Consider the following 17227-nt stretch of genomic DNA (forward strand, 5'->3'; position numbering starts at 1 on the left):
CGGGCCCGGCGCCAGCCCGCCCCAGGAGGCCTGTCGGGGGGAGCGGTCCCCGGTGGGAGAGAGAAGAGGTTGGATGGTGCCTCTCCAGACCGCCTCTTCCCGAGCATTCACCCGCTCGCTCACCAGCGAAGAGGTTTTGAACCGAGAGCCACGTTTCTCGGGCGTTGGCTAAAGCAAACACAACTTCGTGGAAGAAAGGCCTGGCGCAGGTAGTGCAGAGTCAGGAAGTTCCAAAAATAGAAAACCTGTTTTAAGGGGGAGTGGGGCAAATAGGGTTAGCCTCTCCAGACCGCCTCTTCCCGAGCATTCACCCGCTCGCTCACCAGCGAAGAGGTTTTGAACCGAGAGCCACGTTTCTCGGGCGTTGGCTAAAGCAAACACAACTTCGTGGAAGAAAGGCCTGGCGCAGGTAGTGCAGAGTCAGGAAGTTCCAAAAATAGAAAACCTGTTTTAAGGGGGAGTGGGGCAAATAGGGTTACATTTGAACAGTCCTTTGAGCTTTGTATAGTTCTCTACCTGAAGTCTTGGGAATAAAGTAACAGCGAGGCCTCAGCGGGCACAGCTGGCAGCCTGGGGCTCGGCTCTGTAGTTAGGTCTGTGTGCCTACACCCCTTCCATCCACATGGATTGCAGAATCCGGTCCATTGCTAGTTTGACTGCATTAATCAAAATTGCTGTAGCAATTACAAGCTGCAGGTAGAAACACTCAATTTGTTTTGAAGTTTGCTTTTCCTACCAGCCAGCTGGGTTTGAGAACAAGAAGTGAATTGGAATACTGTTGGATATTCCACATTATATTCTGTGCAAAACCGGGAAATTGCTGTTCTAGGGAGCAGGAAGGAACAGCCCCACCCCTTTGCTGCATTTACTCTTAACTTGTGTTCAGTTTAGGTGCTACTACTCTTAGATTTCAGTCACCAAGGAACTTGTATTGAGGTTGGTGATAAATTGATTTATCTTTGTTTAAATCCCATTTGCCATGTTGGTTTGCACTGAGCTAGTTTAACAAGCAAATAACAGTTGCAACTGATCGTGCTAGCTCTGATCTAGCTCTGCAAATACTCTTAAACATAACGTGGGTTGACTGTGAATACTGTATAGAACTTCAAGTGAGCACTTGCCCTTAAAAAGGGCCAGAGAAGAATATCTAATTGTTTTTGTACCTCCTACTTCAGTGCTGACAGATTGTTCTGTGTGATTCCTTGCTCTTTATCCAGAGCTGAAGTTTTGGGCACTTGAATTCTGTGTTGGGAAAATGTAGTTGTTGCATCTGAGGTTACGTGCAAGGTGCTGTACAGCTGCTGAAGCCTCTTCTGCTGTTGTAGCCCTAGATAGCGGCGAGACATTCTGTAATGTGAGACTTTGATTGTGAGGCATTCTGTAATGACAGAAGCAGCTTAATTTGTCAGGAGAAATGTTTTCTTCTTAATTTCTGCCCCTTTATGTGTCTAAGTTAAATCTAACTATGCTGTTGTGTAACAGTAGGTTTAAAGGCAGCAACATTCAGTGACCTAATCTAGCACTTCCAGCAGAACTGAAGTTCATGCAAGTTTCTTATTGGCTCTTAGACTATTAAAAGGCCTCTGGAAATATAAAGTGATTTCAGTTTAGCAGGCAAACTGCAAGACATGGAAGTACCATTGGAGAGACCCATTTCTGTGAAAACAGAGTAAGAAGACTACTTCCTTATAAAAGAGAATCTAGGGGGAAAGTAGCATATACTGGAGTGGTGGGAGAATGAGACCCAGGTCCTTTGTACTACTACTTTGTTACTTTGGAAGAACAAATTGGCCTCTAGTTCTGAAGCTCTCCCTCTGTAGACAGGTGACAGCAGCATGCTTAGTCCTCAGAGCAGGACCTGGTAACCAGGATTGAAGCAGGATAGAAGTTTGACACTCCCTTTCAATGGGCTGTTGGCTAAATGTTTGTTTTCCCAGTCAGCTGGTACAAAAGCCAAGACTAAGAGGTTTATCTTTGAGTTTGAACTTTACCTGCAGGTGGTTCTCACCATCATACCCAAGCCTGTGCTGGATGTGGCATTCCTTCAATATGAAATCCTGCTGGCTATAGTCTTTACTTGTGTGTTACAGTATTTGCCTGGTACTGTGAAGAGGACACAGCTACAAGTAATACCCAATAGATGGCATATATACATCTATCAGAAAATAACTGTATGCTTACTAACTCTATATTTTACTAGAAGATAACAAAACTATCTTCTCTTCCTCTCTCCCAGCTTTAAACACATTCTTTGCCCGGGAGGAGTTCCTCTGTCTATCAAATCTACTATGCCACTCCCCCCCCCCTTACGCTGCTACAAGTAGAATGTTATCTGGTAGGTTTAAGTATCTGTCTCTCATATTGGCTTACAAACTCCACAAATAATTTCCAAAAGAGGCAGCCTTCTCAAGGGAGGCTTAAAATGCTTCTGTTCTTGTTTTTCTAGTTCAGTTGCATCCAGATAGTTGTGTTTTTATGAATCCATTTTAGAAAAATAGTCAGAACATCATTATGCTATAAAATAAAAACTCATCCTCCAATATATCCTATGCTTGATCTCGCATAAACCAGAGTGCAGTGGCCAAGTGCTTAATGTCATATGTGATAACCTGAATTTAATGCAGCGTCCTTCCCATGCCATTTCAAGCTTCATTTAAAAGTTGAGGAGAAACACGAATCTCACTTTATGGGCTTAATTTTTACTACTTTCAATTCATCTTGGAGGGAGTTAGTGACAATTTGAAAGAAATACAAGTCATAAAAACAGCTTTCTCCTTCCTGTTTAAGATGAAACTGTTTCAGCTTTTGTTTTGGCTGGACTTTTGAGCCAGTGAATGAAAAAAAAAACACAAAAGAGGAAGGTACAGGAAAAGGAGCTATGTAAGAAGTGAGGGTGCTTAGTAACTTGAGACTGCAGAATACAGGAAGCACGTGTATGTCAAGAGAACAATTTTGAAAGGAACTAGTGGTGAGTCAGGAAGCAGTCACTCTTGTCTCTTCCCCATGTTGCAAGAGTGGTAGCTGTAAGCTTGTGCATTTTCCAGTTAAACTTTAAAGGGGTCTCTGACAGTCATGTTGGATTGCTGCAATTGCACACTTGTTCCATTTAAGTCCTAGAATACTAGTTGTGCCTTACTGAACATCTTCAGCTGATACCTACCTTGTCTCTCTGCAATACTACCTGAGTACATGCAGCTGTAATATATGATATTATACCTTGAGATGCCTCTTTCTAACGTGTTATTGTGAAATATCGAACACTGGTTTTCTCCCCCTCACCTTCCTCTTCTGTCCACTAGATTAAGCAACAATGGCATTTGTGAAGAGCGGATGGCTGCTCCGGCAAAGTAAGTCATGGGCCTTTTACCTCCTTTTCTCTCCACTGTGTCTAACTTAAAACATCAGAGCAACTTAGTAATTGTCTTTCTTAAAACAAGCCTCTAGCTCTGTAGGTTGTTTTTGGGTTTTTTTACCTGTAGGACACTTCACAAAATGACCTGTCATGACAGCATTTCCACGTCACCTTTTGGGTACACCAGTGGGAAACAGGATATTCCATATTTGAGGTGTCTGACTGGCATTCAGCTTCAGATACTGCTCTGTAATTAGTGCTGTATAAGTAGAGACTTGGAAAATTTACCTGACACCTTAACTTAATGTCAATGAGTCATACCCTCTGCTTGTTCTTGCAGCGAGTTAGAACAAAAGCTCCAGGTTTTGCACTTAAAATAAACTCAGTTGTGACTTTGAATACTAGATAAAATATGGAACCCAATTCTGTAATGCTCTGAAGTGGGGATGTTGTAGTACAGGGTTTTGCTTGGCACCTCAGAATGTCTGTGAAGGATTTATTGGTTTATTTTTTATGAACTCTAGGACACAAATACTTCCCAATACGTGCCCTTAAAAGTGACTGTCTGATTTTTAAGGTACTATTTTACGGCGTTGGAAGAAGAACTGGTTTGACCTGTGGTCTGATGGCCGCTTAATATTCTATGATGATCAAAATCGCCATGATATAGAAGATAAAATACACATGCGAATCCATTGCATCAACCTCAGAGTGGGGAATGAATGTCGAGGTAATAATGAAACCTTCAGGATTCTTTACAACTTCGGTGCCTGCCCAGAATGCTATTTACAACACTACTACAGAAGTAAACATGTCTAAGAAGTGGGCAACTTCATTGTTGTTACCCCCCACCCCCATCCCCCTCACGCCCCCCCAAAAAAACCAACCCAACAAACTACTAAATTCCCTTATAGATATCCAGGACATGGTATCACCATGTGATAGATTAGGTTAGGATTTGATACTTCCTTTTAAAACATAGTGAGGATAGCATACCATGTATGCAGGTGGCAGGCATGCACGTGAGAATGGAATGCTCACGGCAGACTTGTGTGTCTGATTATAGAGTGTTATTGGTGTAATTACAGTGCTGGCTGGAGTGACAGGCAGGCCTAGAAATGGGAAACATCAGCAGATTTTTTTCAAGTAATCTAAGCTCACTTCTAGCATTTGTTAGTACTCTACTCGATGCTGACACAAGTGTTGGAGAGTACTTATTGCTAAGTATGAATTGGTTCTGCTGTAAGACACTTGCACTCCTTAGGAATGATGTTCAGAGTTACTTCCTTTCAGAACACTAGAGAGTGAGAACAGGTTATTTCCTTCTGTAATTTGTTCTGATGCCATGGAAAGCAGCTACAGCTGGCCCTAGTTTATTTTGTCCATACTTTTGCACAAACTGTCTCCCTTCTTGTAAATACGATCATGAAATTCTGGTTATAGATATTTCATAACTTGTCTCTTTTTTCTCACTCAGATTTCCAGCCTCCAGAGGGGAAGCAAAGAGACTGTTTACTGCAGATTGTTTGCCGTGATGGGAAGACAGTCAACCTCTGTGCAGAAAGTGCAGATGACTGCTTGTAAGTCTGCCAGAGAATATGGGTTTGCTGCCTCTTCCTCTTTTATCTTTCTTTTTCTCTCTCCCTACTTATTTTCCTTCCTTCAGACTTTCAGAAACACATTTTAAGAAAGTTTTCAAACAAGTAAAAGCAGGCATTCAATGACAAAAAATCCAGCTCTTCTATAAGAAGTTGTCTAGCTCATGCAAACTAAATTTAAGTTAAATCACTGAAAACACCAAAGGGTAGGAGGAGTAAAAAAATCTTATTAATAATAATGTTAATGCAAGACTTGCTGAACAGATATTTTTTTCAGTTTTCCCATTCTTCAAGTAGTACATGACCCTGCATAGCCCAAGGACATCCCAATCAGTAGTGACAGGAATAACACTCCATATTTGTGAAGTCTCAACTGAGCTTTGCTATGTATAGTTAGATAACTTCTAGCACCAGTGTTTGCCAAGTATGCGTGGTGCATCGAGCGTGTTCCCAGCCATATGGCATGGGAGTATCTGTGTGAAGTATATGTACCTTCTGTTCAAACTGTATTAGTGTCAAGACCCACACTCTCTAGTCAACGCAGATGCAACTGTTCAGGTAGGAGATACAACTTCCCTCGTGCATTTCTTTCTATTTCCTTATTCTGAGCATGGCTGCATATTACCTGGCTGTTGTGCTTGCAGTGACGATCTTCAAAGCTGCATCTGTTTCTTCTCGCGTTCCGCCTCATTCCTTCTCAGCTCTGCAAAGAAAGCAATTATTTCTCAATCTTGGTGTAATGCCTTTGTGCATTCATTTTAGGATATCATTAGACTTTGACATATGCAGTATCTTAAACTCTGCTCCTGCAATAATTCTAGTTGCTAATCTTGTTAGCATAGCCCTAAAAAGAGAAAGTGGTGTTAATTTTAATCAGTGTTCCACTAAATGATGGGGTTTTTTTGCAGGGCATGGAAAATTGCTCTCCAGGATGCCAGAACAAACACAGTAAGTGTTTTCTACCTAGACTTCATACTGATAGAGAAGCAGAACATCAATGTTATGTGTGGTCCAGCAATTTACTTCTGAAATCATGTTCCATCCTTCTCTGCTAGAGAAAAACAGGGTCGTGAACATGATGGTAAGGCTTGTGGGTGGGGAGAAGAATGATCCTCTGGATCACAAGCACGTGTCATCCTTGCAGCCAAGTCCAGGCAAATACATGCTGGCTAGAAGTTAATAATTTGAGGGAATGATTTCTCTGGGTGGAAGTGAGTGTTTGGGAAGCTGGTCTGTAAGGGAAGTGGGCACTGAGGCTGTGGGCAAAAAGTAAATCTTCTGCAACCAGTAAAAATGCACTTTCCACTCCTAGTGTTTGTTGCCTACCAGGTGCTGTGCTAAAGGAAGCTTACTGCAAAGCAGCTCTTTGTTAATGTAGATCCATTACGTTGTGGGAAGCTTCTTGGCAGAGACTAGGGGAGGAGCAAGAGGTGCTTGCAGGGGAGTGCAGGCATGCCAAGAAGGACTGTATCACCTCTGCATCAGCATGCTAGCTGTGGAGAGTGAAGAGGTCAGGAATCATAAAAGCCTCTCTGCAAGTCCTGGAGTTCTCTAGAGAACTGTGTCTTTGGGGAACCACATCTATCCACTTGTGGGTATCGTTAATTTGTTTTTCCTCCAGACTGCCTTCCAGAATACTTTTCAGTACTAGCTTTCCTTAGATAGCTAAACTGAACCAACCTGAGATGTTTCTGTTTCATGGGGAAATGCTGGGTTTTGGAGAAGCTTATCTCGATTTTTGATGGGTCACATTAACATTGCCACTGTACTGAGGCATCTGTCATATGATATAACTTAGATCTGGAGATACCCAAAGCAAACACTACTAAACACAGCAAAACTACCCTGGACACGATTGCCTCTGACTGTAGCTATGCTGCGCTGCTTCATGCTGTTAAATGAGAAGTGAAGGAATTGTCCTAATGCAGAGGACACAGCACTCACAGTCTGTCTGCTCCAGCTTTAGGGGCTTTATCTTGCTTATGTGTGAGACAGTGACTCCTGGTTTCATGAGTTAAGAGCTGCTTTTTTCATGTCTCATACTCAGCTGCCAGCCCTGTTAGATAGCATTCAAAACTTGCCAGTGCATCACCTTTGTCAGCTAAGGCAGACCCCTGCTACTGAAGGTAGGGCAGGTAGCTCTCTGCACAAGTAATATCATAAATTAGCACTTTCCAAACCTATTGAAGGTCTCCAAACAAGGACTTGAACTAAGCTGGTAACTGGGTTTGAGTCCATCTGTAGGTGTCTGACAGAGCTTTCAAAAATACCGAGCGCCCACCAGTGCCTCATAACTTTACTGGAATAGCAGGGTGATCACCCTAGCTTTGAGGATTAGGTCATTTACAGATGTTTGCAGGGGTGTGTCATATGTCTGTACAGAGTTCCCTGTAGCAGAACAGAATACGTTTATTGCTAAGATGGGAGCATTTGCTGGACTTTTTCTCAGGTGGTGGAAATACCTGCCTCTTCATACAGTGCTTTCAACAGTGTGTTGCAAGCAATTCTTAGAATCTCCAACACAAGTTTGACCTGGGATATGGCCATAGTATGCCCTTAAAAGTCTTTCTGCAGTCCAGGTGCAAGAGACAACAGGAACATTCTCTACTGAGCTATTAAAGCGTTCACTTGTAAATTAAAAAAAGGGAGCTGTTTTGGTTTTTTTCTTGGGATAGGGCACTAAGAGCATCACTGTAGATTTCTGATATTAGGGGCAAGAATATGAGATTACTGTAACAAATCTTAATTACCTTTGAGAGCTCCTTGTAGATGGATTCAAGTAAGTTATTACCTATGCCTCAGTGCTGCCTTCAAAAAGGACCAGAATTATAGGTGGCATTTACAAAGTAATTCCATAAAAACAACCAAGCTGCTCAAACCCCTATATTTAAACCCCTCTAATTGCATTTTTTTTTAAAGTTTCCTCACAGCCAGAAAGTGAGAGGTGGCTAAGAACTGTGACAGTGTTCAGCTAAAATGTTCAAGCACCACTTTTGGCTACTGCATTTGTTTCCTTTATCTGCTCTTGCAGAACATGGTGATGCCACTGTAAGGTGCCAGGAAGCAACTAGCTTAGTTATGAAGGCTTTTCTATCTGAAAACAGAGGATGAAAAAGAGTAATTTCTAAAGCTGAGGGAAGGAGTCAGTGTGCTTGCATGCACACATATTCACGTGTGTGCACACATGCAGGTAAGAAAAGTTATGGCTCCTTCCTCTGGTTGACCATGCATTTGTGTTCTCCCAGGTCTGTTCTCCAAGTAGTTTCTTTTTGCAGCACTTTATAAGGTACACACTGTTTTCTTAACATGCAGCATGTCTAAAGGTTACTCGTTCTTTGGGGTCATTAAATTTTAATCCTTGCACTACTCTAACTAGCTGTCTGTAGGAGGTGGTCATAACTGCTGCTTTTCCGTGGTGTTTAGGGCTACGTGGGATCTGATGTGATGTATGATGAGACAGCCATTTCCTCAGCCCCTCCTCCCTATACAGCTTATGCCACACCATCACCTGAGGTAAGAGTTGCAGTTGGGAAGCATTGAAATAAGTAAGGTAGCAGAAGCGGCCATCCTTCAAGCACCTAAACTGTACTCCCAAAGTGCTGTGTTTCACAGTTAGATCCAGCTTTAAGATTCATACAAAAGGAAAGTGATAGTAAGGCACTAACAATCTACTATTATCGCTCCTATTTGAGATGGATTTCCTTTGAAAGGGATGAGGCAGATTTGGTTGGGAGGTATATAAAGGAATGGCTGCTCAGTGAACTTGGAAAATAAAGCTTCTTAAAGACAGAGTGGAAGTTACTTGGCTAATCTTGAAAAATACTGGCCATGCAGCTTTTAACATAAGGAAGTGTGACTACACTTTCCCATTGTGTAAGCACTGGCAGGTTTTAAAATTCGGAGTTTTAAAAATAGGATTTAATGACTGGAGATGTCATTTTAACACATAAGGATTTTGTTGTATCCAAGATGTCATAGCAACACAATAACTCTAGCTTCTGGGTGCAAAGTTCTTCTGCAGTGGAGAAAGCAGCATTGGGACCAAAGCATTGCAGGTTTCTGGATGTTTTGACTCATGTGCAGTGATACACAAAGGGATAGTTTGGGGTAGTATTGTTGCACTACAGGTGCTCTGCGCCAGCCCCATGCTGTTAAAAATAGTCGTTAAGAACTACGTGTGGTACTGGGAGCTATATCAAGGGTAGCAGCAGGCCTCCTCTTTCGGAGAGCAAAATTGCTTCCAAAATGTATGGCTACAGAGTATTTGTCTTGAATCTGACATTAACCTGCAGTGTGCTAGAGCAAAGTTGGTTGCAGTTTCTTGGGATCAACTGCTGCCTACCTGGCACTTCTGAGCTCTCCAGAGAGCTGCTGTTGGCGTGAAAGCAGAGAGGAGAAGCTGGTAAGGCTGCTGGGGCTCTGCCTGATGATACAGGCCCTGCCTCTGCCATTCACCATCCCGAAAGGGAGGAGAGTGAATGCTGCTTAAGAGCACTTATTTTTTCAAGCAGCTGTTCTAAATCTTTTCCCGGAGTAGATAGACTGTATCAGTACAGACTGGATATTTTTGTGAAATTTTAACTGCATTAGAAATGAGGGACAATTGAAATAAAGTGCATGATCGGATACATAGCAAAGAATACTTCTGTAATGGACATTTTTAATTTCACCAGGTTTATGGCTATGGCTACGATCAGTACAATGGTGCGTATCCTCCTACTGGTCCTCAAGTCTTCTATGCCTCCAACGGACAAGCTTATGCTGTTCCCTATCAGTATCCATACCAAGGTAATCAGTATCAACCATATCCTTCACCTTCCTGTAGAAGCTATTTGAGTCAGTCTTTCTGGCTTTCATTCTATTAATCACCATCCTTTACCACCCACCACTCCTGCACAACAGAGTGATAGAAGGAAACCTGACTTGTAACTGCAACCAAGACCCCTTACCCTTTCACAACAAAGCAAGTGCTGTGAAATTTGTATCAAGTGATTTAACTTTCCCAATGTGATCCAAACATATTTGAATTACTTCATAAACTCTCTAACTAGAGTAGGCACCGTGTTTTCTAAGGAAAGTTAGAAAAGCCAGAACAAGATTGATTCATTACTCCATATTGGGCATTGATGGAGCTTTTGATTCATCTCTTACACCTGGCTTAATTATTTCAACACTGATGTTTAGCTATGACCTCAGAATTAAATGCGAGTTTCAACGGTAAATCCATTCTCAAAGCATGGTGGGAACTGGTTTCTTCCCTCCGTGCTGGAATTGCTGTAAGGCAGTATATTCAGCCTTATAAAGTCTTCTATTGCTCCGTTCAGATTGGTATACCCTTCAATCCCAATAAAAGAGGAAAAAGACTAAAATTTTAGGGTGTGCTTTTAAGCTTAGTCACCCTAATTTAGGATTAGTTTTGCACAGAGAGCCCCAGTCCTAAAGAATTGGGGCTTTAGAGTAGTATGGGTAATATAAATCTTCTGATTTAACGTACTAATTGTTTATGATCTGGCTCTGCAAACAAGAATCTGTATTCAGAATTTTTTCAGTTTCGAGGGAGATATTTTTTTTTCCATTTGATGTTTGTCAGGTTAGTTGTTTTTCCTTTTTTTTTGTTACAAGGGAGATGCATCAGCCTAAAGCTTTTAAAACTTTCCTCAGATGAGTTAGCGAAGGCCTAAGATATACATCATATATATACAAATGCAGAGGAAGGTGGGTTCCGTTGGTTCTCAACAGCTGAAAAGCAGCAAGAACCATTTTTAAACTACCAGCAGGCTTTGGAAATCAAGCCTCAGAAACCTGTATGATAGAAATGCAACATCAAACAGTAACTCTCCTAAACAGTTTGCAAGTCCAATGTGTTAAGATACTAGTTACAGGTTGGGCATAGTAACCAAGCCTCAATGTTTTCCTTCAATAGGGTTACTGCAACTAAATCTTAGGGGTCAAGTTCACCCCAGCAACTAACTTAACCCCTGTACATTTGGTTTTGCTCGTTCTCCAAATTGACATCCTTCTCGTGAGGTTTCTAGTCATGTATCAATGAGAGCCAGAGAGCACCTTTTCCACTTCTTAGTTGGATTACTTCAGTATCTGTTACAAAAATCCACTGCAATATCTTCAAGAATACTTAATCTTCCTGAAATGTCTGGAAGGGAAAGCAATACTATTATGTTTACTTTGCAGGGTAGGAGCTAAGTCACAAAACATGACAGGTGGAGCTTGTACAAGTCTGTTGCAGAGCAAGGGTCAATTGGTTGTTTCTTGAGTCTTAGGTTAATTCCTTACTAGTGGGCCAGTCTTCATCGGAAAAGAAATGTAGCGGCTGTCACCACACAACAGATCAGTCCAGAATGTGAAGGCTGAATTGAAACAGTAGGCAGTAACTGTAGAGTAAATGACTGATACACAGCTTTTGACAAACCACTGGCTTAACAGCTGCCGTAGAGTTTTTTGTGGGGAACTACACTATTTGCCTTAACTTCAAAATTGAAACAATTTTTAGACCCATTTCTTGCATTAAATCCACTAAATGTCTGATAGAATGATATGAGTAATTTATAGGTTCTTTGCTAATACAAATGCAGAACAATGTTCAGTTTTACATTTGTGATGAGCTTTTCTCCTGGATATTAAACTCTTACAAGGCTAGAAGTGTTGCTAGGCCTCTGGATTTATTAAATAAATGTGGAAGCTGAATCCAAAGCAAAGATATATTCTGCCTTTGTAGCTGACATCGTCTTAGTGTTCAATGGAGGGAAGAGAGTGAAACAACGGGCATGTTTTGAAATCGCAATGCATGGTATTAGGATATACGTTTCTTTTGCCTTCCTCCTAACAATCTCTTATTACTTAGGACCTTATGGCCAACCCCCGGCAAACCACGTCATCATTCGAGAGCGTTACCGTGACAGTGATGGCGATCTTGCACTGGGCATGCTTGCTGGAGCAGCGACTGGAATGGCTCTGGGATCATTATTCTGGGTCTTCTAGATTACCCATTCCTTATCTTTGTAGTTCCAAAAACCTTTATTGTGTGCAATAATATATTGGCAATGTTGTTTACTCTTAAACTTTAAGAAATGCAATAGTTATTTTTCAGTAGTGACATCTTAATAACTGATTCTTAACTGTCCTAAGAAGAGTTTAAAGGCACTATTTAGTTAAGTGGTAGGAGATGGCATGTGCTGCTCTTGAATTCTGTTCTGATGTTTGGAGTTGTAAGGATTTGTACTGATAAGGACCAATATGAGCACCAATGTAACATGGTAGCAGTCACTAGCTTTACAAACAGACTTCTTGTAAACACCGTAGAAAAAAGATTGATTTTTTTGGGGTGTCTAAAATCTGGTCCAAATAGGAGGTTTACAGTAGCCCTGCATTAGTATGTATGTACTACAGGCTTCTGAACATTCCCTGGACAAACATATAGCTCAGCAGAAACTCCTTTGGCATTAGGTAGTCCACCATGCTTAAACATTTTTTTGTTATCAGACTTGCCTGGAGATGGTAGTGTATTTTCTTAGATGGAGACCTATAGCTGTCTCTCACTCCATCCAGGTGAAGTTGTCTTTGAGAACATACAAGCAAACCACTAAGAAACAGCAGCACTCCTCAGATCTTTTATTCTCCCAGGAATGCGAGTGACCAGTGGCAAGGAAAACCAGTGTTTGTTGTTCCACCTCCCTCATTATCCTGAATCACTCTTCTCTGGTCAGATAGAAGTAATGCATCTTTAGCTTTACAAGTTAACTTCTTTGTCTGTAGAACTGTCACCTCAGACGCTGTACCAAGTGTGTTGCTGAGGAAGGGGCCATTGTCTAGCGTCTCTGCTCATTACTGCTATCGCTATGCAGAGTCTGCAGGAGAACTAACTTGAATAACCCTTGCCCTGTTGGGCCTACCAGTACCTGTCTTCAGGCAGTAATAGTCAAGAGGGGAGAGACATAACACAAGTAGACCTTGCACACAGGCATTTTGGTATCAGCTGTCTTGCCATGGCTAGGATAGAATGTCTGCCTCTTCACCCCCAAGGTTTCCCGAACCAGGTTTGTTATTTGCAACTAGTTTTGAGCACAGCTGAGCCTGGGTTTGTTCTATGCATACTTCCATCTCACACTCAGCAGGTCTCTTCCCTCCATGACTTACTAAGGAAAACACTCCAAGGAACCTGGCTGGCTTTGCTTGTATGTCTGGTTCCTTACACCATGTGCTCCTGCAGGCTGCTGTGCTATGGACTGTAATGTAGAGTACAACTGTTACACATGTTATGTGGCCTATTACCTTACCCTGTTATAATCCATGCTGAGCTGTGCTTGGCAGGGGAAAGAATGCTCTGAAGAAATGCACATGCTTTCTTAGTCAGGTAAAAGAGGCAGGGTGCCTAAATTGAGTTCTTTATAGTAAGAGGACTTATTTTTATACTTTCAGCTTCCTGTATTCATACTGTTTTAATATGTTAAAGTCTTTGATTCAGAAGTAGGTTAATTTCCTTAAGGTTCATGGGGTTTCAAGTATGTCAGGAAAGATGACAATAGATGAGAACTTGCACCCATATAAATTCAGATCAAGCCCCAACCTTTTTAATTTCATCTTAAGGCTATCTTGGCTCTATCCTACATTTTATAGCAGGAGGTCTTGGAGAAGAGTTTGGGTAGCAGTCAAGGGAAGCACTAAGCTTTCATGACTCTTAGGACCAACTCAACAAACTGAAAACATCATCAGGAAACAGACAGATGTAACCTTGGCTGCATTACTAAGACTGGGCCTAATCCAGAGAATGTAAACTTCTTTCAAGAAACTGCCTCAGAGCTGTACACCAACGTGCATGCATGTCCTTTCACAGATTAATACAAGCTGCATATGTTCTACCAGTGGTATGTACTGAAAGGACTTGGAGGTTCAACAGAGGACTAAAGCAAGTTTCCTATTGCCAAACCAAAAGAAATTGGAGTACACTACTGAAGTTCTCTTAGAGGCCTGGCACACTTGACATCAGAAGGGGATGGCAACTGTCCAGAACTTAAGTGAACAAACATTTCTACCTTTTTTATGCCTAGAGATAACCTTGAAGTGATTACAGGTCTACACTGCTGTTTAGTTTGTGCTTTGCAATATAACTAGTTCTGCAGAATGCCTCCATCTCCTCTTACCCCTATCTGATATTTAGCTTGTAAGGGGTGGGGGAGAATAAAACAATTGAACATCATTGTTACTTCTTTTGAATTTCATAATGATTGTGAAAGAATAGCACAAAGCGGATTGGCTAGTAATTTATTTAAGTTCAGAGTTTGGGGGGGTGCAGGTGTGGGGGGTTGGTTTTTCATTTTGTTCTTCCCTCCCCTGCCCCCCAAGAGCTGTTGATCACAGCAGGGGAACACATCTCTTGCACTTTCAGGAGATAACTGTATCTAGGTCCCCAGTTTCTTCAAATGAAGTATACAAGATAAAGACTCTGTTGATTGCAAAACATTCCTGGGTTGAATTAAAAATATAATTTTTTGCTTTGCAAAGTTCAAATTGAAATAAGTGTCCATTAAAAAAAAAAACACACACACACACCCCTTCTCAAAGGGGGCGAAAAAAAAAGCACAAATTGAAGCTGAAGGTTCTAGTTCTATCTTGGTAACGATAGGCTGCTTTTATACAAAATCATGAGCTACTTTTCTATCCTGGTAGCATAGGCATTTAGAAGCTAGAAAGCAAACGTACAAAACTGCTAGAGCATAAAAATCAAGAAAGTAGTTATGTTACTGCAGGTGCTTGTAGTCTTTCTGATTTCACTGCAGAAATAGAAGCAGAAATGTCTTGGTGCACAAAGCAGCATCATGGGGATAGCCACTTGAATTCACTGGTTTTTAAAGCTCATAGATGTGCTTCCTGAAGACACAGCTGCACCTCCTGTTGCTCAGGAACAGAGTGGAGGTTTGGTCATATCTATAATAATGCCCAGCTGGATACATAGTCATGACTCAATAGCCTTTCTCTGCCCAGTACAATACTGCATATATCTGCAGTTTGTGTAGCTGCTAGTGTGAGCTGAAGGAGCAGTGCCAGAGTGCACTTTGGGGCTCAGAGGGCCTGCCGTGCCAGCTTCTGCAGATAGGTCGGTATCATACTGATGGTAAGAGGCAGTGGCTGTGGCAAGATCATTTTCAGAACAGATTGAAATGCTAGTCAGGTGTTTGTTTCTAAAATTCATGATGCTGTGGTGCCAGTTACACCTGCAGAGCACCCAAGCACATGCTTTCCTACCTGGAGCCCAGTACCTGACCTCCCTAAAGCTATGGGAGGTCTGAAGGCACTACAGTGCCACTGGTTTTTGCAGCGTACACTATCAGTTAAGGATGACTGAATCTGTTGTATAGCAGTTACAGTCCATTCAGAATTAAATGGCAGTGCTTACAGAGGTCATGAGTCTATATGTTCATCTGTGACTAGTTACTTTTGGACAGAACCAGGCTTCTCAAGAGTGGGGTGGAAATGCTCAGCCTTCTGGGAAGTCCAACAACATTAAAGAGGTGAACCAGGGCCCCCTCCCAAAGTCTTAGTTACATATGAAAACATAGCTGTTGGCTGCTTCTGCTTAAACACAGGAAGCTAGAGAGTCAGCATCTTCTAGTGAGTGGGTAAAGGCTTATGAACTAGAGAGGAAGGGGTGGAAAGTGTTGATCTACAAAGCAACTGCACTGACTTGGCAAAGACATCTTTTCTAGTGCTGAAGCACTTTCTGAGCTGCATCTTGATGGAGCTACCCTAAATGTCACGCAACACTGACCTCCTTTTGTTTGTTCTTCAGTGGGGATTCAATAGGTGATGGAACCAGATAAGCAACCCAAGTAAAGGAGAAGATTCCCACCAGTGTTCCTCAAATGTGTTTGTGGGTTTTCCTCCTCATGATATGACTGAGATACGTGTAAGTTGTGGAGGGTAGCATGCAGCAACTGTTTCCTTACCCCCAGATCCTTTGTGTTCTTGTGCACTATTTTAACTGCTATTTTACTGTATGTCCTCATTCTCATTATTAATTTATAGCAAATAAAATTAATAAAGTGTAATTGTTTTGTCTTTACATGTTTATTAGCCTTTTTTCCAACATTTCTTATTTAGTTAGTCTGTAAACAAATATGTTTTTCAAACATGTAGTCAGCTTATAGGAGGTGTCCTTTGCAAGGAAAGTGCTGTGATGAATTATGTGCAACTCCAGTCTTTCCTAAGCAATTGCAAGGCTGACTTTATTTGGTAGAAAAATGAACTAAAACTGTGGATATTGGAGACCTCAGGCTGACATACCTCAGTCATCTCAGTTACTATTTAATAAAGATGATGTAACATCTGTGAAATCAGCAAAATAACTTCACACTAACACCACTATACCAAGATTAAAATTAAGGCCTATTTCTTTTTTAATGGAGTTCAAGGCTTTGACTCAGAAATGCTTAATCTTGGATATATGCAATGCTGATCCAGATTTACCATTTGACATTGTGTTATCACATCAACAGATTTGTGCTGTTTAATATTACAGTAAGCAGCTTGGAGCACAGATGTTGCTCTGGGCAAAACGCTACTGTCTGCTGTATTGGTATTTCCTGTTTATGAATTGCTTCGGTGGAGTACAATCAGTAAGTTTGCTTAGACAAAGAAGATAAATGACCACAACAAGCTCCACACCTAAAGGCTGAACATCTTGTACGTTTGCTGGGAATTAAACTATTTGTCAGAAGAACCACAGTGCATTTTATAAACCATTATCCTTGCTTTATGCACATTTTGTTTTTACTCTTGAGGGGTGGTGGTTTTGTTAGCCACTAATCTGGGGGAGGAATGAAAACAAAACTGCTATTCCAACCAATCAGTTAATGTAGGAGTACACATTGCTCTTCTCCCCAACCTGGTATGCTGGCTATGCTTGTTTTATCAGTCATCAGTTCCATATGATGGATTTACTAGGCTAAGCAGATGGCTATGTACATTTAACCCTGCGCACCAGACAGCCCACCTTCACTGAGATTTCAGCACCAGAACAGGTTAGGGAATCAAATTTGCTGTGCAAATTTGCTTAGCAGCTCCATACCTTCCTGAACTGGCAATGGCTTAGAGAATAGGCTTTGCCTCTGTTGCTGCTTTCCATTCTCCTACTGCATTCCCTGTCCTGTTTGTGGTCACTAGATGTAACCACAATAATTAACTTGGGTTGTATTCCTGAAAGCTCCCTTGTCCTTCTCTCCTGCTGCAGTTCCACTATAATGCATTGGAGTGAGTGAGTGAGGAG

The 17227-nt window shown here is 41.6% G+C and overlaps 1 protein-coding gene across 3 annotated transcripts; it reads left to right on the forward strand.

Annotated features, from left to right (window-relative positions):
* The first annotated feature begins 3297 nt into the window (after positions 1-3297).
* Positions 3298-12229, forward strand: PLEKHB2 (pleckstrin homology domain containing, family B (evectins) member 2). 3 transcript variants are annotated; one of them, XM_009880780.1, is made up of 8 exons: positions 3311-3347; positions 3930-4082; positions 4830-4932; positions 5859-5898; positions 8374-8469; positions 9492-9500; positions 9624-9738; positions 11810-12229. In XM_009880780.1, exons 1-8 carry the CDS (start codon positions 3311-3313, stop codon positions 11944-11946), a joined length of 690 nt encoding a protein of 229 aa, XP_009879082.1. In that variant the 3' UTR covers positions 11947-12229. The 3 variants fall into 3 exon arrangements, with proteins under 3 accessions (XP_009879083.1, XP_009879082.1, XP_009879081.1); XM_009880779.1 differs by lacking the exon at positions 9492-9500 and adding an exon at positions 9307-9327 and having other exon boundaries at positions 8374-8463; XM_009880781.1 differs by lacking the exon at positions 9492-9500 and having other exon boundaries at positions 3298-3347; positions 8374-8463; positions 11810-12030.
* The last annotated feature ends 4998 nt before the right edge of the window (positions 12230-17227 follow it).

Source organism: Charadrius vociferus, unplaced genomic scaffold (genome assembly GCF_000708025.1).
Source record: "Charadrius vociferus isolate BGI_N301 unplaced genomic scaffold, ASM70802v2 scaffold643, whole genome shotgun sequence".
NCBI classification, from domain to species: Eukaryota; Metazoa; Chordata; class Aves; order Charadriiformes; family Charadriidae; genus Charadrius; species Charadrius vociferus.

What these genes read in the sequence shown, in the direction of transcription:
- PLEKHB2 (XM_009880779.1), top strand. Translation starts at nt 3,311, where the DNA reads ATGGCATTTGTGAAGAGCGGATGGCTGCTCCGGCAAA. An exon ending in CGGATGGCTGCTCCGGCAAA is followed by an intron (nt 3,348 to 3,929) that starts GTAAGTCATGGG and finishes CTGATTTTTAAG; the next exon opens with GTACTATTTTACGGCGTTGG. An exon ending in ATGCCACACCATCACCTGAG is followed by an intron (nt 8,464 to 9,306) that starts GTAAGAGTTGCA and finishes GGCACTTCTGAG; the next exon opens with CTCTCCAGAGAGCTGCTGTT.